The 23,017-nt window shown below is 47.1% G+C and overlaps 1 protein-coding gene across 2 annotated transcripts in view; it reads left to right on the top strand.

Annotated features, from left to right (window-relative positions):
* The window catches only part of TTC39B (tetratricopeptide repeat domain 39B), a 102,705-nt gene that overhangs the window by 55,319 nt on the left and 24,369 nt on the right, over window positions 1-23,017 (top strand). For both annotated transcript variants that reach the window (XM_045289219.1, XM_045289221.1), the window contains 5 exons: window positions 5,030-5,128; window positions 12,351-12,461; window positions 14,797-14,928; window positions 16,647-16,723; window positions 22,120-22,187. In XM_045289219.1, the coding sequence (XP_045145154.1) occupies window positions 5,030-5,128; window positions 12,351-12,461; window positions 14,797-14,928; window positions 16,647-16,723; window positions 22,120-22,187 (487 nt within the window). The remainder of the gene's footprint in view (window positions 1-5,029; window positions 5,129-12,350; window positions 12,462-14,796; window positions 14,929-16,646; window positions 16,724-22,119; window positions 22,188-23,017) is intronic.

Below are 23,017 nucleotides of genomic sequence, written 5' to 3'. Positions count from 1 at the left end.
AGCTCTGCGGGGCTTACCTTCCTGTGCCTTCTTTCTCCGGCGCCCTGCTCCCCACTTCCGTCTTCAACACACAGAGCACATGCACTGCCCTCGTCAGTTCCAACTCGGGCCAGCCATGTGTGCCAGTGTGGCACCTTGCCATAGGGGGTTCTTGGCACTCATCTTCCCAGAATGGTCCCTGGTGGCACAGTGGTTAAACACGCGGCGGGTACCCGAGAACATCGGCAGGAGTAAGGTGTGGCCGTCTGCAGGGGTGCCTAAGAACCGGAAACTCCTCGGTGGCGAAGGGATTTATTTCCTTGGTGAACTTTAGGGGATCAGACCGCCAGGTCTCCTGTGGTGTCCCAGGGTGGGTTCAAACCAATGACCCAATGCTCAAAGGGCTAGTGACACCCAGGGACCACCCGCTCCTGTCTGTGTGGATGACCCTGTTTGGGGACGTGTCCTACCAGTGGAATCATAGAAGACGTGGTCTTTCACGTCTGACGTTTTTCACGTAACAAAATAGTGTCAGCAGACAGTCATTATCTGACACCTACCGAACAAAGTTTCACAAGTGAGCATGTAACTAACCACACGGTGTAGGGCCCTCCGTCAGTCCTGTCGGGTGTTGTCCGTTACCATCCACCCCGTGGGTGCTGACACAGCCCCAGCCACGTGTGCAGAGCGGAACCTCTCTGCGCAGCAGACCTGCCACCGAGGCCCCAGCGGCCCAGCCTTGCAGCCAGTGGTTGAGCACTTCACCCTCTGTGCCACCCACGGCAGTGAAGGCGTGTCCCCGAGAGAACTACGTACTCCTGGGTGGCCTTAGTCAGTGCTCCACAACGGCGTTGAAAGGGCTTGCAGTCTGCCTTTGGTCTTTTCCCAAAGAAGCCACCCACTGCCGTTCCACTGAGTTTGAGAACCCTATAAGGGCTTGTCACTCAGGGGTATTTGGATGAATGGTCTATCTGTGTAGGAAAAATTAAATTTAGCTTCCCACCTCACACTATACAAAACAAGCAGATTCCTGATGTACGTGGGTGCTTTCTTTGTTGTAGCATCTCTGTGAGTTTGAAAAAGTGCCCTTGGTGTGACGGGGTTGAGTGGGGACAGTGGCTGCTAAACCTGAGGTTGGCAGTTCAAACTCACCAGCTGCTCTGAGGGAGAAGGTTGAGGCTGACTGCTCTGGTAAAGATTTATTACAGTTTTGGAAACCCAACGGAACGGGTTACCTTAGCCTGTAGGCGTGCTATGAATTGGAATTGACTCGCTGTCAATGAGTTTGGTGTATTGGAAACATTCATATAAAAAAATTAACAGATAACATTTGATAGTGGAGCCCTCTCCCCCCTCCACCCCCCCCCCCCTCGATTCAACAGATCCTTGAGGACCTGGGGTGTTGTACAAATGGTTACTACTGTCATCTGCTGACCTGAAGTTGGAGGTTTGAGACCACCCAGAGGAGCCTCAGAAGAAAGACGAAAGGCCTGGTGACCCCCCCACACCCAACCATTAATAGTCTCCAGGACTCAGTTCCCCCAACTCAGTAGCCAACTGACTAATCGTTTTTGGTTCAGAGAAAAGGAGTGAATTTGTAGAGGATATGCACATTGTGTTCTTGTGTGTATTAAGTTAAGTAGCATTGTGGACTTTCTGCAGCATCATGTACAGTGTAAAGGATTTAGAAGGATGCAGCCTTTTAAGGAGCGTTTGGCTGTGCCAAAAAAGCTTTGTCTGCCTGGCATTCCAGGGTGTATTGTTGTTCTTTTCCAACACTGCAATTCAAGTGCAGCAGTGAGGAGGAGGCTGTCCTTTTTTGCAATGCATCTTCTGGCCAAGCCTGCCAGGCCTGGTTAAAAAAAACAACCTGTCAGGCAGCGGTTCTCAACCTGTGGGTCGCGACTGCTTTGGGGGGTCAAATGACCCTTTCACAGGGCTCGCCTAAGACCATTGGAAAACACAAATATTTCACAGTATATAATTACATATTGTTTTGTGATTAATCACTGTGCTTTAATTATGTTCAATTTGTAACAACGAGAATACATCCTGCATCTCAGATATTAACATGATGACTCATAACAGTAGCAAAATGACAGTGGTGAAGTAGCAATGGAAGTAATGTTATGGTTGGGGGTCACCACATGAGGCACTGTATGAAAGGGTCCAGGCATTTGGAAGGTTGGGAACCACTGCTGCAGAGGAACTGAATGGTCCGGAAGGTAGACAGCCCCTTGACTCTTCTCTTCCTCTTTCCTGCTCATAAACAGGGTTGTCTGCCTTGTTTACACAAGTTCTTTCTCTTTTTTCCTAATAAAAGCTTTCTCTGATAGGAAAAAAACAAACAAAAGCCTTCCTTCGAGCTTCCTGAGGACCCCTGGTGGCACAGTGGTGAAGCGCACTGCTGCGAACCAGCAGGCAGCTTTTTTTAACCAAGAGAAGGGGCCTGGTGGCCTGCTTCCCCTGAAGGTTGCAGCCTAGGAAACCCTATGGGGCAGTTCTGCTGTGTCCTATAGTGCCAGGAGGACTTTGCAATGAGCTGCACAGCTGCGGTGTTTTTTTGTGTCCCTCTCACGGCCCCCAGCTCTTAGAACCCTTGCCCAAAGAACCAGGATATTCTCCTACCTGATGCCTCACATTTAGGGAACTCAAGTAACTCAAGAGAAGGTGGCTGCGGAATGGGTGCATATCATAGGACAGGGTACCGGGAACTCTGAAAGATGCTACGAATCACAATGATAGAAATCTGCATTAAATAAAAGAGGTCAGACGGCAAAGCGAACTCTTTCCTGAAACACCTGTCATCTAGGTGGTGTTTTCATTTCTCTAGTTTCCCCTGAAGAATTTCGTGCTTTAAACTTAGGCCACATCTCAACGAAGGCTCCAGCATCCCCAAGGGACTGCAGTTGCATCCCTGTTCAATATTCCTGGAGATTTGGGAACAAAAGGGAGTCTGAAGGGGCAAGATCAAGGCTGGGGTGGGTGGGTGCATGGGGTACGACCCCAGTGACATGCTCATAGGATAGTCCTCAAAGAATGAGCAGGTGCACTCATGAAGGGAAACATTGCTCAGCATAACTTTCCTGGCCTTTTTCTCACATTTATTTACATATTTTTAATTACCTACCCCCCCTTTTTTATTAGTTGGGATTTAATACATATATCATTCCATATTTCAATCACGACAAGTATAATGTACGATTGCTACCGCGATCAGCTTCCAAACATGCTTTTTCTACATGGACTCCTTGATGTCATCTCCCTTTTACAACCCCCTGCCCCCCTCACCTCTGTACCCCAAAACTCCTATTCTACTTGCTGTCCCTCAAGGTTCATTAGTCCTGGGTTTCAAAATCCGACAAACGGAAAAGCACAGAACACAGCTTCAAGACGGTGACCTCCGTCGACCTAACACCTCTGAGATACGCCCTAACACGAACAAACAAAAACAAAACAACAATACAAACCAAAAGTACAGAAAATGTTGAAACAGATCAGGTCCACCTGGCAGCATAGGGGGGAATCTACTGACAAAGGGATAACTATTCAGGTCAGATCTGTGCCTTTGATCTTCTATACTCCTCTCACCCAAGCACTGTTTAGTGACCCCTTTCCCCCCATCCCTCATCTTTAGACGGGGGTTCTCCGGAGGCCTGTTTCCTAGGTACTTCCTCAGTTGAACCTTGGGCTCCCACTGCCATCCATCGCCGTCACCAGTGCAGTTTTTCATTTTTCTTAAAACTTCTTTCTCATAAGCCCTGGTGATCATTCTGTGTCTTTTGAGAAGACATTTCAAGATAACCCCTTTGGCATCCCTCCTCCCCACAGTCCCCCTGATCCTCTGAGCCGACCTCTCAACCTTGAATTTAATTGGCCAGATTCCCTCAGAAGCTGCTCTTTTGATGGGATCTTTCCATTCTTTTTTTTTTAAAGAGACAACTGTATTATTGAGGGAATCTGACTGCAGCCATCCACTGATCACAGAGACTTGTGTAAGCGTACTGGGTTTGTAAAAACCCATGCATCAGTGAGCTGGGACCTCAGCAGTGATGCTTGCTGACTTACCTTCATACCCAGTCCAACTCCAGATGGCCTGATGGAGGACATGGTACCTCTTGGAATTAAAAACAGAGAAACAAAAGAAGCTCCCTAAGGGGAAAATGGCGTTTGCCTTTGCCGCTTAGCCTAATGGCTTTAACTCTTTCTGGAACGTGTGCAGTTTAGGTAAAAGGAAGTCAAAGAAGGCTGACTCTGAGACGAAGCTGATGGGCACTTCCTTCTGCACGTGGGCCTGCTCCTGTGGTCCTTGTGTGGGGGTCTCTGGCTCAGTAAAGTGGCCTAAGGTTCTGAAAGCCTGATGATCTCCATCATGGAGACGTCAGCACCTTAGGGGACACAAATCAGGGGAAATTAGGTAGTTTATTACAAACAAACAGAGAAACCACATCCTTCCCTCCAAGAGCCTCCTCCCAAAATACTTATCTTTTAACTCAAACATTTAGCCTTAGGAGATAATTTAGGCAGGTGTCATTAACGTATTGTTTGTAATAGCAAAGTTGGAGAGTAACATTGATCCTCAACAAGGAGAAATAGATGACAAGTTATGGCCCTAACATTCAGCAGACTGTCGTACAGCTGCTGTAAAGCAACCCTGTATTATTGAGAAGAAAAGATTCACCATAAAGTGTACAAAGCTCTATGCCATTAAGAGCTGGAATATATAAACACTCCTAGGGAAAAGAACTAGAAGACTATTTACAAGATAAAGTGCTTTTTTAAAAACGGCTGGCGTGCCGTTGGAGTAGTTTAATTCATTTCTTGGTGAGTGAGTGTGTGTGAAATTAAAAAGAGAAGTAAATTAATTTTGTTAGGGCTGTATTTTAGGATGTCCAACAACAGGTGACTGAGCAGATTTCTGTTAATAGGGTTTCAAAAGTAAGTAAAGAGATGGACGTGAGACCTACAGAATAATTGCAGGCCTCCTGTGCTCGTGGTCCTCGGGGAGGCAGACACTGGAAACCTCACTCTCTGCCCTTTGCATCCACAGGCCGTCGCAGTCAGCCACGGCAGCAAGCAGTCACCACCACCTTGCTGCACTGGACTCCAGAAAGGCACCTGGCAGGCATAGGATGTCAACTTGCAGCAGGTCAGGAAGGGTACGTGGGCGTTTCGGGGAGGGTCTGGGGTGGGTGGGGGGGCAGGGATGGATGGGTGGCCCCTGGGGTGCTTGGTCCTGTTGATATTAGAGTGGTGCTTTGTGTTTTACGAACCTGAGAGGTGGTGAGGGTCTTGGAGGTAAAATACTAAGGGAAGGGGGTAGGTGACTTTGCTATGTATCACAGGGCAGCACTGCAGTGCTGGAAACCCTCATCCTTATGAGGTCGCCGAGTCAGAGTTGAATCAGTGACAATGGGTTTGGGTTTGATCCTTCTCGATGTGCACTTATGACATGATAGGTTTTACATCTAATACAGGATTATAATTTTTCTCCTTTGTTACATGCGTCTCATAACTGTGGCTTAGAGATACTTTTTCAGAAACCTGTAGAAGCCCCAGGAAATTTAGAAAAGCATATATATATTTTCACCACCAAACTTTCTTGGGTGTATATAAGTTCTTTTTCAACCTCTGTAGAGAAACATTAATTTCCCCCCAACTTATCTGAGCTCATATTAAACATGCACTTTCCTAATCTGCTTTTAAAATGTAGTGTGTGGCCACAGTTTCTCTTAAATATTTTCTACCTTATTATTTAATTGTTAGGCATGATTTTTGTCCCGTGTTCCTTCTAGAATTATTTAAATCTAGTATGGGATAAGTAGATTGTCCCTTGTATCAGTTATCAAGGCAGCTCTGTGGAAGTTCACATGAGCCCTGGTGGCAGAGTGGTTACTCATAGGGCTGCTAACCTCAAGGTCAGCAGTTCAAAACCATCAGCTGATCCTCGGGAGGAAAATGAAGTGTTCTACTCTTGTCAAGAGGTACAGACACAGAAATCCACAGGGGCAGTTCTACCCTGTCCTATAGGGTCTGGCACACCCCACACATAGCTGACTAAAAATGTGAACAAACAGAGGTACCCCTAAAGCAAATTTCCTTTAATTCGTTATATGCTTGACAGCTCTAAATTATTGAAGGCTCTGTGGTTAGTTACAAAACTATGAGGGTAATGGCCATGGAAGGCTCTGCTCGAAGCTCATGAAGTGCTTTTTCAACTCTAATTCCTTGCACAGCGTAGGGTGTGGGAGCTTTTACTGCTGAGGAACCAAGCACCAGAAAGGAAAAGCAACTTGCCAAGGTCACTCCGAGCAGGAGGTTGGGGCCAGGACATGCATGAAGGGGCTGGGGTTCCAGGACCCAGATTCTTAGTCACCACATCCATGGTAGCGGCTTAAAAGCTTACAAGCAGGTTTCTGAAGTTATCAGTGAAGGAAGAGGTGGAATTGGAGTGGTAATATTAGTACAGGTATAGTCCCAAACCTTGATCAGTCATGTGCAGGCTTGGTAGTTTTACCTTCTTAAGACTGAAGAACATACCAGTTCGTTCTGTCATTTAAGAATGACAGCCCATTCTGCCTTTTAATGAACGCATCTTCTAAATTAGAAGCAGTGTCTCTGTTGAAGGGGTATTAAGAATGATACGCCGTGAAGTGGGCAGGCAGAAACGGATTTCCCGTTTCTAAGCTGAGGCAACAGACTCAGAGAAGTGCCTTCTGGAAGGTCACATGGCCAGAGAATGACCATGCTGACTTTTGATTCCCAATCCAGGAATCGTCTCGTTACATCCTGCGAGGTGTGAGGGAGATGCCTTGTTGATAAGAAATTGCAAGTTGTCATTAGCCTGCCTCACTGGTCCAGTCTGGTTTGGCAGGTGTAATGGGTGTGGATCTCTGAGGCCCCTGTAGCCAGGTGGAGGAGTGTGAACTTGGAGGGGTGGGTGTGAGGCAGCCAGTGCAGGGCCTTGATCTAAGGAGGGAGTCTGAGGAATATCTGTCTTAGGAAGAGTCGTTTTCGAGTGGTGTCCGGGGGGATTAAAACAGCATTAGCATCACCTCTTGTTGGAGGAGCCCTGGTGTCGTAGCGGTTACAAGTTCAGCTGCTAACTGCAAGGGCAGCAGTTCAAAACCACCCGAGGTCCTACAGGAGGAAGACAGGGCTTTCTACTCCCATGAAGAGTTACGGACTTGGAAAGTCACAGGAGCAGTTCCACCCTGTCTTATGTGGTCACTATGAGTTGGCATCGACTCGATGGCAGCGGGTTCGAGTTTGAGGGTCACCTGAGAATCTTGGCGTGAGGTGCGTCTTTGTGTGTCCACCCGGGCCCATTGACTCAGAAACCCAGGGGGGACCCAGCATTCTGCTTTCACAAGTCTTTCAGAAGACTCCAGGGTACACTGAAGTTTGAGAACCACAGAACTAAAAGAAGATTAGTCAGGAGAGCATTTTGGAGATAGTTTCAGAATTTAGATAAAAGACGCAATAGTGAGAATTTTAGTGCAATAGCAGTGGAAATGGAGAGGGACAAGGGGACTCCAAGAAACGTTTGAGAGCAGTCCTGGTCCTGAGAGGAATGCTGCTCTCCTGGTCAGCGCGCACCACTTACTTAACACAGGTGCCCCGAGCAGACTTAATTCCATGACAGCATTTCTCTGAACTACCCAGAAGGCTGAGGCCCGCCCCCGTAGCTGGGAAATTCAAAGCACATCCACCCAGGTGGCCAGCAGAGATGCAGAGGCGGGTGGTTTGGCAAAGGGACAAAGTATCCCTTCCCAGCCCATTTCCCGCTAATCAAGGACGAGCCCTACTTTTAGAATGGATGGGAATGAAGATTACCATAACAGGTGAGGGGGTAACATTGGGAAACCTAATCTGTTCCAGGAATGGATGAATAGAAATGAGTGAGTGTCAGGGGAATCCAGCCCCTAACACATCATCATGGGTCCGGTAGGCGCAATTGTACAGCAGTAATAAGGGAAGATTATAGTACAGTCATAGCATGAGAGATAGAAGAGAGATAGAAATAATGGAGTCAGACACATTTCATGGTAGCAATGATCACCTCCGGCCTCACTTGGTGGTCCACGTGGAGAGAGCGAGATATTTAATGCCAATCAAGGCTTATATATTCTCTGGGGACATGAAAGCCCCCTAATTACAGGCGAAGACATATATCACAGGAAAGGGTTGTGCTGTAGGTAATGCAGTAATGGGAGGGGGTGATCTAGGGGTACACATGCAATATGAAGAGGAGGGATTGGGGGTATACATGTGACAAGAAGGGTGGATCCTAGATTCAGGATGGCAGCCTAACTTTGGATGTCACTGAGCCAGTTTGATCTGTTCTCTGGATCTCCACAGAAACCATTATCAGTAGGGTGTGAACCCCACCTACAGGAACCAAACTAATGGTCACAAGCCTTTAGGAAGAAGTAGCCCATTGTCCTTAACAGCAGGGAGCGGGTGCTGCCTACCTGTAGTCTGACAACTGACTGCCTTCCAGGAGGTAACTGGACAATTATTTACCATTAGCTGCAAGCAGTGTCCTATTTGGGGGAGACATCTTTCTGTTTCCCAAAAGTGAGGCGGGGAATATCTGAGCCAGGGTACATAGTAATATTCTTAAGGATACAGTGCATACATGCCACTAGAAAGATTTCTGGCTTTTGCCTGAATTTCCCCCCTCCTACCAACATTTTCTTCCACTCAGCTTTGATGACCATATTCCCTGAATTGAACCGCCCTCCACCCACCACCCAGCCTGGATACTGACTTGATATTGATAGGATTTGGTGGCCATCTGTATTAGTCTGAGTACTTTGGAGAAACAAATCCACAGCGACTCATGTATAAGAGAGAGTTTTATGTAAAGAAAATGTGCATCACGTAAACATCCCAACCCAATGCTGCCCAAGCCCACAAGTCCAACATTAGCCCATTAACCCAAACACCAGTCCACAAAGTCCTCCACCTCACAAAACAGAGGCAATGATGCCGACTGCAGGAGGAAAGCTGAGTCAGTGAACGGACAAGCATCTCAGCACTAGCAGGGGTCTCCACACGGCTGCTCCAGCACCCGGGGCTGCATCAGGATAGGTCCATGTAGCTTCTCCTTGGGGATGTCTTGTAGGAAGTCAATCTTGCAAGCTGAAGCAGGGAACTGCTAAGGCAGCTGCACCCGGTGCAACCATTACAAAACAAGAGACCCGAGAACTAGAAAGGCGAGGCTCACCACCCATTTATCCCTCTGCCTTTCAATTAGCCCCACATGTGATTATCGGCCAGGCTGGCACAATTAACTAACTCAGCATCTTTTTGGAGATCTTTCTGTGATATCCTCATCAATATGTGCTTCAGCACTGTTCCTGCTCCCAAACTGGCTCTATCCCAGAGCACTCATCCCAGTCTGAGAAGAACTCACCTGGTTATCGGTTTAGTTGTTTAGGTTAGTGTTTTAGGCCGAGTAGACTAGAGAAACAAATCCATGGACACTCTCATATGTGTATTAAGAAAGAGCTTTATATACAAGAGCAATTAAACATTGAGAACACATCTCAGCTGAGTCCAGATCAAGTCCATAAGTTTGATATTAGCCTATATGTCTGATACCAATCTATAAAGTCCTCTTCAGACTCACAAAACACATGCAATGATGCTAAATGCAGTGGGTGGATAGTCTTGTGGATCCAGTGACAGTGGAAGCATCTCAGTACTGGTGTGGGTCTCGACTTGGGTCCTCCAGGTCCAGGGCTCTAGTTGCCATCAGCATAGATCTATGTGTCTTGTTAGTAGAGTCTCTCAGGGGGTGAGCCGAGAGAGGTGTCTCCTGCCTCCAACGAGGAAATACAGGAGTTCCCAGAATCCTCAGGTAAAGGCCATGCCCACACAGAGGCTTCATTGACTATAACTCAATTGATAGACTAGGCTCCACCCCTTCACTCTTAATCCTCTCAAGTCCCAAATTGACACTAGATTATGTAACTACCACAGTTAGCATCCTTACTTCCTCCAGGCCCGCCTCAATAATCCAAAACAAACTAACAAAAGGATTTAAAAAATCCCCAAGAGCCCAGCACAAGAAGCCCTGATGACACTGCAGGATAAATTTGGCTGCTAACCTTGAGGTCAGTGGTTCAAACTCACCCATCACTCTTGGGCAGAAAGATGAGGCTGCCTGTCAGTCAAGATGTAGTCTCAGAAGCCCTCTATAGGACTGGGATGTAGAACGGACTCAGTGGTTGTAGGTTTGGTTGGGTTTCTATGAGCCCCGCATAGTGGGCTGAGTGTTGGGCTGATAACCAAAAGCAAACTTACTAGTTGCTCCACAGGAGTTTGCCTCTGTAAAGACTTGCAGCTTTGGAAACCTGATGGAGCGGTTCTGTTCTTTTCTGTAGTGAACTGACCCATTGGCAGTAGGAAGAGCCCAGAATCCTGTGTGTCTCGTTCAATGCCTCATTTCCTTATTTGTTACCAATATTAATAGAATGAACTTTAGGCAAAGATTGGATTGGGCTGGGATATGAGGGTAGGTAATGGGTCTTTGGACACTAGGTAACAGATGATGGCTTACTGGGACTAGATTGGTGGTGGAGATGAATTTGGATAAATTCTGGAGGTAAAATTGCCAAAGTTAAGTGATGACTTGATATGGGAGCTATCAAGCAGTTTTCCTGTGAATGGTCTTGCTGTGAGAAGTGTGTGAACCTCTAATGTTTGACGTCTATAAGGGCAAAGTTCCATACCTGGAGGAGATGCATCTTCAAACTGTACATGTGAAGAATTCTCTATTTCTGCCTAGAGCAGCTACCCACCTGCTCGCAGTTTTACCCACCCAACACCTACTCAGCAGTGTTATGTCAGTGAGCCTGTGTTATGTCCTCAGTACTAGCAAAGGCGTTGAGAACCCTGACGTGATTAAGACAGCCTCCTCATGTGTAAGACCCAGACAGGGAAGGCAGACAACATTTCCACACATAAAGGCACGAGATACTCTGGGGTGACAATGCGTTAGACAGAGGAAAGAAACTCGTGAGGCTCGATGGCTTTCGGGGGGAATCAGTTTGAGCTGATACCTAAATAATCAGGAAAACATGTTGAAAAGACCTGGGGGCACAGAGGGTTCTACTTGGGGAGCGGGGTGCCCTGGAGTGCCTTGAGAATCCATTTCCAGGAGACAGGTAACGAGTAGGACTTTGCTTTCATGTTTAAAGAATGAATTGGGAGAAGTTGGTGGCAAGGGAATTCATCTTTAAATACATTCCAAGATTTCTCCTGAAAAATGTAGTCCTTTCTCAGTAGCCACCCCAGTAGTTTGTCCAGTCCTCCATTGCTCATCAACGTATTGGAATATTTTCTCATTAAAAGCTGTAAATACAGGTAACGTTTTTAGAGGTGACTCAGATTTTAAAGAGCAATTTTGCTTTCGTGATAAATGTTTGTTAGAATGATATTGTTTTAAAGAAAAAAAATCAGGACTCACAGAGCTATTAAAATGCCACGTGTGCAACATTGCAGAAAGCATATGTGGTACCGTGTTCAGAGGGGTCATGGCAGCACAAACATGGAATGAAGGAATGTTGGAATGAATGTGCAGATGTCAAAATGAGCCTTTTCCTGTAATCATATGGGAAGGACGCCAATGATGCTCCTACTGGACAGGGCAGCTTTCACGTTTATGCCCACTTAGTGTGTGCTGCTCTCAGTGATCTGTAATGTACAGAGTTGGGAGAGCGCTCCCATGAGTCTGCATCAGATAGCCTGGAGGGGCAACCTCTAGTCTGGGCCACTGTTGCCCAATGTGGGTGATACTGACCCTGGGGGTGCTGGCACGATCCAGGGGGACTGCAAAAGCAAGTACTGACTCTTTATCCTGGATGATTGGCTATAATGCAAACGTTCTTAATGCTTGGGTAGTGGGGGACACTGAGTAATTTGTTTTCTGAAAAGGGGGTGGTAGACCAACTAAGTTTGGAGACCAACGACCTGGACAACACAGCTTGCCCCAGAAGCACTACACAGTTCATTTGCCCTAGCTACTGAAACCAACCCAAGATCACATCACTCCTCCTTCCCCTTTCCTGAAATAGGATAGGTTCTGCACACGTGGTCTTTGGAGCAATGGGAGAAGGACCTGCGTTTACTTAGGGCTATGATGTGGATTATAGGTCAGTGTTCCATCCTCTCAACAGCCTCATGAAGGAGACAGTAGCAATCCCATTTCCAAGTTAACACAGCTAGGAATGGCGGAGTTAGAATTTTAGCCTTTCCTTAGGCTCCAGTGTGCGCGTGCACACACACACACATACACCCACGTCACAATTTGAGACTAGTACAAGCTGTAGAAATGCTATGTCATGTTTTCATCTCTCTAGGTCACCGTCAGCCAAGGTAGGTCTCGAGAGTGGTCTAGAAGAATGTGCCGTGGCCTTGAACTTATTTCTGAGCAACAGATTTTCAGACGCCTTAGAATTACTTCGGCCATGGTAAGTCTGTCATTTCTTCTAGCTAAAGTGTTTTCCTAGATGATTCTGTTTGTTGTCATGCTTGCGGGTTAATGTTTCGCCACTTCCCCCAGGACAGGTGTGAGCTAGTTTGGTTAAAAGCAAGATCAGTGTGGTTTTTCAGATTTAAACAAGTCTGAACTTCTTCATGCTTTTTCCAGTTCCACTGGCCATCCTCACTTGTTCAGCGATTCTTATTCCAAGTAGTTTTGTAGCCCTTTAATTTTGTTTTCTTCAGCAAAATGTTTTTGTGGCTCTTTCTCTCAAGCTTAGAGTTGAAAAGTGATTTTTTGTATGGCTCTTCTTCTCCAGCTTAGGGTTGAAAAACCATTTTCTTCTGTTGAGGCATCTCCAATGCTGAAATGAGGATGCCGCCGCCAGCAGGCGATGGGCCTTGTCTCTGACCACTGATCTCAGTGGGCTGTGCAGCCTCCCGCTTCTGTCCTTCCGTGTTTCCAGCTCCTCAGACCTCTCTCTCTCTCTTCTCTTTAGCTTTCCCTTTGCCTGTCCCCTCTGCCTGCCTGCCTCTTTCCATTGTCTTTACGATCTCCCCCTTTTCCCTTCCTGCTGCCCCTGACACTCAGCCGGTCATAATCGAAGAAGAAAGTTACTTCATACCGCATTTCTATTTTCTGATCTTTATCCACATCTCACTGTTAAAAATCCTTCCTCCCTCCCCCTTTCTCCTTTCTCCCTTCCTAGAAGTGTTTACAGGTAAAAACATGGGAGAAAAGGTTTTTTTTTCCTATTTGAAACTAGGATAACACTAGGGTGCTGTTCCCATGCCTTGTGGGCCTTTTGAACAGGCAGCTAAGGGCCTTCGCTGTGCAGGACAACCTGCAAATGACCAAAGGATTTCAGACTCTTTCCACCAGAGAAAAGAGCAGGATGTCTTTCTTTTTAGCTTTTTTCTTCACACAAGCATTGATACTTGAATTAAAACCCAAACCATGCATGAGATATTTTAAAATTTAAGAACAACAAGTTAGGAGAATTTAAGCTTTAAGAAACTGGGACTAATCAGTGTCCTTAAGAATCGAAGCAATTCTCATCAATTAGCTTGACAATTGAAGGGCTCAGCATTTGTCTCAGGAATCACAGATAATGGAATTCCGAGTGTTTCAAGATTAGATTTGAGTTCTAGACTGCTTGTCAGAGCCGTGTGCGACAGACCTCTTTAATGTATTTATTGTCTTCCTTCCTCTCAGTCTTGTGCAGGAGAGGGGAAGTGAACATTTTAACTAAATGGTGCTAGTAGTATTTTTTAAAGAAAAACAGCAGAATCCCTCTGTCTCAAAATATGTTTATAATGGACTCTACTTTAGTTCTTAATTCAGCGAGGAAGATCGAGTGCTCTTTGTTCCACATGAGAAGACTACCTAGGGAAAATTGGTTTGGTTTCAATCTTATCTGGGATGTGAATCCACAGGGTGCCCCCTTGTGCTAAAACAGGGAAAAGCAGGTCTACATCAGCTTCCTTTAGGAGAGCTGTGTTCTGCACATGTAGGTTTAAATTGGAGCACGGGGGTGCTTCTGGTTACAGCATTTGCCTTTCACAGCTCACAGCTGCTCAGTGATTATCGTGGAGGAGTTAAGTGTTGCTACCTTCAAAGTCGTGTAGGTTTTCCACCTGTAAAATAATTGGAAAGTCCCTCTCAGAAGGGCCACATGGAAGGGATGATAAATCCAGGGTGCAGAATAGCACTGATGAAACACATAACTATCCTCGAGTTCTTTAATGTTTCCTCCCCTTACTATTAGGGTTTGTATTTGTTTTAATCATTTCATTAATCATGTTAGACTTGCGTATATTCATTTGTATAATTAAGATCATTTGATACATGAAAGCTGAGATGGATGACCCTTCAGAAACAGTAACAGGAGCAATGGTTCCCTGAGGGCATGGGAAGAGAGGGGTGGGGAAGGGAGGAAAGCATTGATGATTGTATAACACCAATCTAGGGGAAGGAACAACAGAATTGTATGTGAATGGATATATTGCAGGGTGTAAGATACGGCAAAATATAAATAAAAATAAGGGTTCCTGGGGGGTAAGGTGGGGGAGGGAGGAGATAAAGGGGAGCCGATACCAAGGAGTTCAAGAAGAAAGAAAATGTTTTGAAAGTGATTGTAGTAGCAATTGTACAATACTGCTGGATGTGATTGAACTGTGGAGTGTTATGATATCTGTCAGAGTTCCCAATAAAATGATTTTAAAAACCAAAAAAGTAACTAGGGTTTCTTAGGATTAGTATCAGAAAGGCCTGCGGGTTTCCTCACTGGACTGGAGATTCCCTAATGCCTGTGTTCTCCCCAGGGCAAAGGACAGCATGTACCACGCCTTGGGCTATAGCACCATTGTGGTGTTGCAGGCAGTTATGACCTTCGAGCAGCAAGACATCCAAAATGGCATTTCTGCAATGAAGGACGCTTTACAAACTTGCCAAAGGTAGGACCGAGTGAGTAAATGTGACTGGAGGGATGGCTTGCACCATTGATCTCTTTGACTAAAGAGTGCTGGTGGCCTGACGGAGACTTGAACACGGCCGTGCTGACAGAACAGCACTTTGGTTTCCCGGTTTCATGGCCCCGTTGCAGTTTTATTTAATGGCGTCAAAAATTCCCAGTAGTGGCAGTGATCTCCGATAGCTGCGTGAATGGAAAGGCAGGCTGAACCAGTGTGGGAAGGAGAGTAGGGCTTGCTTATTTGCTGCAACCACGTCTATGCATATGGTGGCATGTGCAGAGGGACCAGCCACCGGGCTCGGGAGCTCCAAACTATGATCACGTTGCACCAAGGTCAGCTGGCACCACATAGTCCACAAAGACAATGGTCAACATCCTACTGTGGTGACTGACCATTAAGGTCTTCAAAGCACATGAGCAGCCATCTCAGGTGTGACTATGGGTCCCTCCTTTTCTCCAGGAAAGAAGAGGGATGAAAACTGAAAACACATGGGAACAGGCCAGTGGACTAATGGACCACATGGACATCAGTCTCCATAGCCCTGAAACCACGTGTCCTGAAAGGGATCACAGTAGAGGGGGGTGGGGGAAAGGATTATGTAAAAAAGTCATTAAAAAACACCAGGCTTGCTTGTCAGATAGACTGATGGGGAGTCCTTGAAATGGTAGCCCAGAGTCACCCTGTAGGTCTGGACATGAACTTTCCCTCAGGGCTTCATTTTCGGCCAAACAATGGGCATATTTACAAAGGCAGTGATAATGGGAAGTCCACACACTGCAGACTAACCCACCGATTGCTATGAAAAGGGCAGCATTTACCCAAGGACAGAGTCTAGAAGGGCGAGGATAGCGGGGGAGGGAAACCGGGCGCGTGAATGGAAGCGGAAGAAGTGATGCTTCGCTGTGGAGATTGCAATCCATGAAGGAAGAAACAAAGTGTGTCTGCATTGTTGAACAGAAACATTTTCAGGAAACTCTCAATTCACAATGACAAATTATATGTCTCTATCTATTAGATATATCTAGATATGTATGTATCTATATATCTATTAGGAATAACAAAATTCTATTTCTATTTGGCTAAGACTTATACATCCCTCTTTTTTGTGTGATAACTTGGGCCTGAGCTACAGAGATGGTCTGAGGGACGTTTTGCTTGCCTAGGAAAAGACACATCCTAGTAATTTGGGTCGGTACAAACGAGAGCTGGGTTTTCAGTTTTACTTCAAGCTTGGCTGTGCGCACGCAGGAAGGCTCTCAGCAAAAGCTGTTCTTAGCGTGGGTGAATTTCAACGTTGTTGAAATTAGATCCTCGCGTCATTATGTTGCAAAGCCCCTCAAATGAAGAGAGTTCTCAGCTACTGCAGTTGGATTCCTGATCTCTGGAGACTCTTAACCACAGAAAGACTGGTGTTAGCCACATCCCCGAGGACAAAGTTCTTTGCAGGTGTAGTATCCGCTGGTTCGGGTGGGCTCAACCACTTGGCTTATTCAGAAGGCTACGTGCTCACGGGGACCAGCCAAGCTGGGTGTGTAGGGCTCAGAAAGAGGTCTTTGCTTCACAGACTTTAGGGTGTCAGGGCCCAGTTTGGTGATTCTTTGGTCTGGTGATGATGGAAATGAATGGCAGTTGGAAAGGAGCTGGGCCTCACGGATTGCTCGTTTTCAATTAACCTTGGCCCTTCTGTGCATTCCATGCAGATACAGGAAAAAATGCACCGTTATGGAGTCTGTGTCAAGCCTTCTCTCCAGAGGGTCATTTGAACAGCTGACTGAAGGTATGCGTCATTTAGGAAATTAACTTACTCTGTTCTTTAAAAAAAATTAGAGGGTGATCATGCTCATAAAACGGAATCACAAAATATATAAAGTAAATGGAATGTCTTTCCCCCCTGTTTACCATATTCACCCTCCAGAAGTAACCATTGTTAATAGCTGATTTAAAATCTCGAGTATTTTTTGTGTGTACATAAAGAAACACATATGTAAGCGATGCCCAGGATTTCTGCGCTGTTCGTTGTGTGTGTGTGTGTGTGTTTTCCACTCATAGAATCACACTGTGCACATCCTGCTCAATACTGTGATTTTTTCACATGGATGTTTTCACAGCTCAATACAGATAACTGCACGGGAGTCTGTTCGATATCTACTAGGGCATTCCACAGGATTTGGGTACCACAATTGACTTACATTTTCTCTACTGAAGGAAAGTTCCTTTAAAAGAAATCTCTTCACCATTATAAATAATAGGGCCCTACATTCTTGAACTGACATCACCATGTATTGTTTTTCAAGTATTATGTGGTATAGATTCTTAAAAGTGGAATTCCAAGCTCTAAATATTTGGAAACTGAAAATATTTATAGCCGCTACCATTTTTTTTCTTCTCCAAAGCGCTAGGTCAGTTTATGTAGTCTTAACTATTTGTTTCTACGAGGGTTTCTGTTTCATCCCACCTTAAGAAGTTTTGTCCCCCAAAGTAAATGTTATCCTTCTAAAGAAAGGATTTCTTTCACCGTATGGAAGCAGCTTGAGTTGGGGACCTACATGTGTATTTAAGAGTCTGGGAAGGACAAGAACACGCTGATCAGGTGGGGGGCGGGGAGGAAGTGGCTCTTTTGCTGCCCCACTGAGGTCAAGGTTGATAGTCTGTGGCCAGCAGCCGCCCTGAAATAGAACACTCCCGTCAGAGTGGCTTCCACCTGAGGAAGGGGCGGGTAGGTAGCCCTGCCGAAGAGGGAATGTGCTCTTGAAATGGGAGCAGCGTAGGAGGAAGCTTTGCCCCCTCAAGAGAACTGGAGATAGCACACAGTCCTACAGATAAGTTGTGTTGTGTCCAACTGGGGCCGTTCTGGATACAGCCGCCAGGCATCCCTAGCGGACCAGTGGATGTGAGGCAGGGTTTGATGCTGGACGTTTGTATGTGTCCTTAGGAGAGTGGCCGTCAACTTCGAGTGACACTAGAGAGGAATGTTTGCACGTTGATTACGACAGAGGAGTCTGAGGCATGTGCCCGTCTTTGGGACTTGGTCTGAAAGGGCCTGACCCTGACTTTTAGCCATCTAGAACAGGTGGCCCGTCACTGTTCGCTCCAGGTAGCCGAGCCCTTCTATTTTACTTCTAGGGACGGATTGCCAAGAACCTATAAGCACTTATTGATTCATCTCCTTGATTTCAGAAAGATTGTGCCTCCATATTTTCCAACTTTGGGACATCCATGCAAATTGGCCCCAGCAAGTTCTAAAGTTCATTGAAATGGGCCAGTGAGAAATTAAATAGGACATTCCCATAAGAAATTAGACTTTTCCCCGTGTAGTCTCCTTTCTGCAACTGAGTGACTGTTTATCAGTGTCTGCCCCTCCGCCCTCCCCAGCACCTGCCCTCACTGCTGCCTTTTCTTTGCAGTCAGAAGGCTGGCAATTTAACCTTCATTTTGGGAAGAATGTTGTGATGTTTTTGGTGTGTGAATAATAATAATAGTAATAATAATAATAGCAGTGCCTTAAAAAAAAAGCGAAGCAGTTTCTATATTCTAGAAAAAGAGCCATGGTAGCAGAGCGGGCTAAGCCCTGGTTTGCTCACTGCAGGATCGGCAGTTCAAACCCACCAGCCACTCATCAGCAGAATGAAGAGGCTGTCGACTCTATCCTATGACAGGGCCCCGATGAGCTGGGATTGACCTGATGGCACCGGGTTTGGATTAGGGTTATGCATAGGACCGGGCTCTCCTTACTATTATCCAACGTAACCCTGTCACCTTCTCTTTTTAGATGAGGAGCTGACGTTCCTACCTTAACTCCCAGATCAAATAAACAAATAAATTAATCCCCGATTAATAAATGACCCGACTAACGGAGCAGGAATCAAAACTAATCTACCTGTTCCTTCGCCACATTCATTCCCCTAGGCAGGGAGAAAAGGGCAAAAACCCCCTCATCCAGATGAGGGACGAGTTGAGCCACCGCCGTCCGGCACGCGGAGCGCAGCCGGTCCTGGGGCATGGCACCGTATGAAAGAAAGCTGGTGAAAAGGCAGAGGTTTCTCTAATTGTTAAAAAGTTAAATCACTTTAGAGGCAGGGTGAACCCCTGAAACCAAAAACATCCCCAACACGGACTTGAAACCACACAGTAGTTTCACTTACCCCGTAAGGAGTGTTATGGTGCTTTTTAACACTTTGCTGACCGGCTGTTTCAAGCCCAGTCGATCCCCTGCATCCAACTCCTACAACGACCTCCATTGCTTTCAGGCTTACAAAGTGCATAAGCAAATGCCGGTGCCCACACACGTTCATGTGTGGCAGCCCGCAGCCTTCAGGCGTGAAAGCGCACGTGGCCGCTCCGTAGCAGATCACAGTGATGGCATCACGAGAGAGGTTGGGGAGGAAACAGGGCCAGTGGTTTTGTGTGACCAGAGGTGAACCTCCGGGAAAGGTAGAGGGGAAGGTGGCACAACCCAGAGCATGGAGTCAGTGTCATTGAATTGTACACGGAGACGTTTTTGAATGCTGTTTCTATTCTCAACAGCAATAGAAATGAAATTATGAAGATTTTCATTTCATAATGGGGGGTAAGTGGGAGAGAAGAGAAAATAAATAAAAGAAACAGAAACACGGAGATACGCACACAGATGGACACATAGAGCTCCCTAAAAAATCCTTCTCCAATAAATAAATACAAACACGTAAGGGCGCATGCGTCTTAGAAACTGAAGTAGGAACAGACATGTCTCTTCATAGGAGAATGCCGATGTCACAAATCATAGTGGAAGCATAGTAGTAGAACGCATACCAACACTCGAGTGTTGACACAAGGGTGAGGGTCCGTCAGAGACACCCCTCCTCCTATGTCTTCGTAGTTTAGCTTATGTCCTAAGATTTTATTTCTCAACAGATGATTTTACAACCAGATGTATCAGACTCACATAAAAGACCAGCTTGCGACTATAGCCTGTTAAGAAATACAAGTTTATTTAGGCTTCCTTTTCTCCGGCTGTGCTCAGCTTACCTTTCAGTATGTCACGATGAGACGGCCTGAAGTGGACAAAGGGATTTTGAATCACGGACATCTGGTTGGTACCTACTCCTCTGTGTGTTGTGGCTGACCTGTACAAAATCAGTGCCAGCGAAGAATGGAGACTTTTAGAAATTAAGTTGCATTTGATTCTTAGTGAGTTTTTGTGTACAAGGGAGTGCGTCAAAACATTGTAGCTGGAGGATGTGGGTTTGTTTTTTTTTTCTTCTGGGTAATTTCTACTTCCATCCACAAGTGGCTGGTTGTCTGCAGGAGTGAGTAGTGTTAATTAAACTTGCTCTTCTTCCATGGCTGGTATGAATGTTTCAGATTGCCTTTTGAAAGTGAGTATGTATATGCAGCATGGAGGGTGGGAAACAGTTGAATATGAAGCGTACCTAAGCCCTGCACACAGAGTTCAACCTTCCTTGCCTTCTAGCTCTGCCTTCTCGTTGTGTCCTTTGTGTAGCTCCTAGATTTCTCCATCCTTAGCATATTTCTTCCTCTTCTGCCCTCGGGTCAGTCTTTCCTAAATTAGCCCTGATGTGACATTCTAGTGTCATTGCCCCCTGGTCGCCCTTCCACAGCCCTTCCCTGCAGGTGTCCCATGCCTGCCTTCCCCTCTGGGCCGTGGCTCCTGCTGATGTGGCTGCCCCCCCCCCCCTGACCATTTCCCTGCACACATTCCTTGAGCTACAGCAATCTATGCCCCAAGTAGACATTCAAAGAAGTCAGTAGCTCCTCTAACAATGCCCAGGTTTATTGCACATTGACTTAGGAAGAGCGTTTTCAAGAGACTGCATAAAGAAAAGTGACCAGTTTTTATCTCACTGGACACACTGAGAAAACCCGGAGGGCGCTTTGAAGGAAGAGGCCCCAGCTTCTCGAATGCCACCAGGCCTCGCCCCTCCCTGCCTGCCTGCCACGAGTGTGGGGCCACCTGTGAGGGTGCTGCTGGGGACTTTAGCGTCGTAGTTGCTTCCTCATGAACCATTTGGAAACGCGGGTGAGACAGGAGAGCGAGTGAGTGGGCTGGTTTGTGAGGTGCTGGAGGCCCTGTGTGTGAGAGCGAGCATGTACCTGTCTTGTTCAGTTTAATACAACAGCATCCCCATCGCACCGAAACACCTTCATTTCAGACTGACATCACACAAATGCTCAGCTTCCTAAACCTGTACCAGAATGCATGAGGGGACTGCAGCTTGCGTATCGGTGGAACGATTTCACCGTTGTTACTCAGTGCCAGCTCCCTTAGCAATGAAGAGATGCCCTGGAGCCCTTGATCGTGCGGATGGAGAGCAGCCGAGAGGGCTCAGGCGGCCTGCTCCCAGGCCCACAGCTCTCCTGCGGCAGAGTCTGCCCTCCAGCCCCCGGAGCTGCTCCTTAGACAGCCGACCAGTCTGTGTCTCTTGGAGGAAGCAGGACACTGCTGATTTTGTTCATGGAAAACAAACAGAAAGTTATCTCCCCTGCACACCCTCAACCCCCTCATCCCTGCAAGTTCACTGGGCTGTTCTGGAAGGTAGTCCACACATTTTGAGACACTCCACATGTCCTTGAGCTACACACAGCTATACCTACCTCAGTGGTCCACGCAGCCTAAACTCTAACTCAGGTCTCGTCTGCGTGAGGAGTTGGGACTCTGGTGCCCGCCAGGCCAGGCTGCTTTCATGGACCTCCAGGAATTGCTGCCGCAAGTGTCCAGTCCGTGCCACAATGGGCATGCCTTCCTGTCTCCATAGCTAGGATTGATACCTTTCCTTCCTTTTCTTTAATTATTCCCCCTCAAATCCTACACCTGTGTTACACTCTCACGCTTATTGTTAAGTTAGAAAAGAAAGACCCGGGGTCCCTTTTGGAAACAGTTGTTTCTAACTGTCGGTGTGCCTCCTGGGAGCACATTGTGGTCTCTGGCACCGAGGCCTGGCCTTTTGCCGTCCCGTCCGATTGGGAGCATCCAGCCTCCGTGCATTTTGGGAAGGTCTTGCCGAGAGGCGGATGCCAGAGGCTCGCTTTGCTTTCATGGCGGCGGCACCGAAGCAGTCGGTCTCTGTTTGGGTGTCTCTCTCGAGCCCATAGACCCGTACTGCCCAGCTGAATGCCCCAGAGCAATGACCGCGGACCTGGAATTTTCTTTAATATAATTCTCTTTGTTTTTAATAGAGGAAATGCATGCCGAAATCTGTTTTGCCGAGTGCCTCCTGCAGAAAGCAGCGCTCACGTTTGTGCAGGTAATGACTGCTTGGCTTGAAGTGGTGTTGGCTGGGAAGACCGACCGCTGCTGCCAAGAGAGCTGGGGCTCGCTCGCACCCCTTTCCACCCAGGGGTCCCCTGACAGACACCTGTTAGCCTGAAAGAGACTGGATGCACCCCAGAGAACCTCAAACTCACTGCCATTGCGTGGGTCCCTGCCCACTGCTGGCAGTGCCTCAGAGGCACCATGAATCGCATCTGACCTTCAGCCAGCCTGTGGGCACCCGCCACCTTGTCAAGAAACCCTCTCGCTGCTGCCGCACCCAATGCCCGGCTCCTCGGTGTGGGAGCAGAGGAAGCTGGTTTCTGCCTGCATTTGCAGCTGGTAGCATGCTGTCCACAGGCATGGCCGGGGTGGAGGGCGCCTTCCTCCTTCGCCGACCTTCCTCTGGCCTCCTTGCCCCAGGTGCTTCAGCAGAGCTCGGTTCTGCACGCCATCCGTGACCCAACTGCACCTGCACATGTCAGCCTTTGTTTTTCGTCCTCTCTTCCCACACCCCCTGCTGGATTTTATTTCTTCATCCAGAGGAATCGTTTTTTAAAAGGACCTGTCCCAAACAACAAATCTCTCCTCAATTGTCACTTTCATTTCAATATTAGGATCCAGCTGCTTGCCTAGCATTGTCTCTTCCAGTCCTTGTAACCGACGCCCAGTGCCTGGTCCCTAGAGGCACGGATGTGTGCGGTGCGGCAGAGCTGGGCTGGGGGTGGGGAGGAGGCAGAGTTGAATGTGTGCAGTGGGAAAGACCGTCCTTCATCGCTGTCTTTGAAACTGTTCTGAGAGCAGCCCCTCTGTCTCTCTTATCCT

The sequence above is a fragment of the Echinops telfairi genome, unplaced genomic scaffold (genome assembly GCF_000313985.2).
Source record: "Echinops telfairi isolate 266 unplaced genomic scaffold, ASM31398v2 ScPeMD7_25;HRSCAF=90, whole genome shotgun sequence".
Lineage (NCBI taxonomy): Eukaryota > Metazoa > Chordata > Mammalia > Afrosoricida > Tenrecidae > Echinops > Echinops telfairi.
The sequence above is the reverse complement of the archived record's forward strand: the minus strand, read 5'-3'. Positions and strand labels throughout refer to the sequence as shown.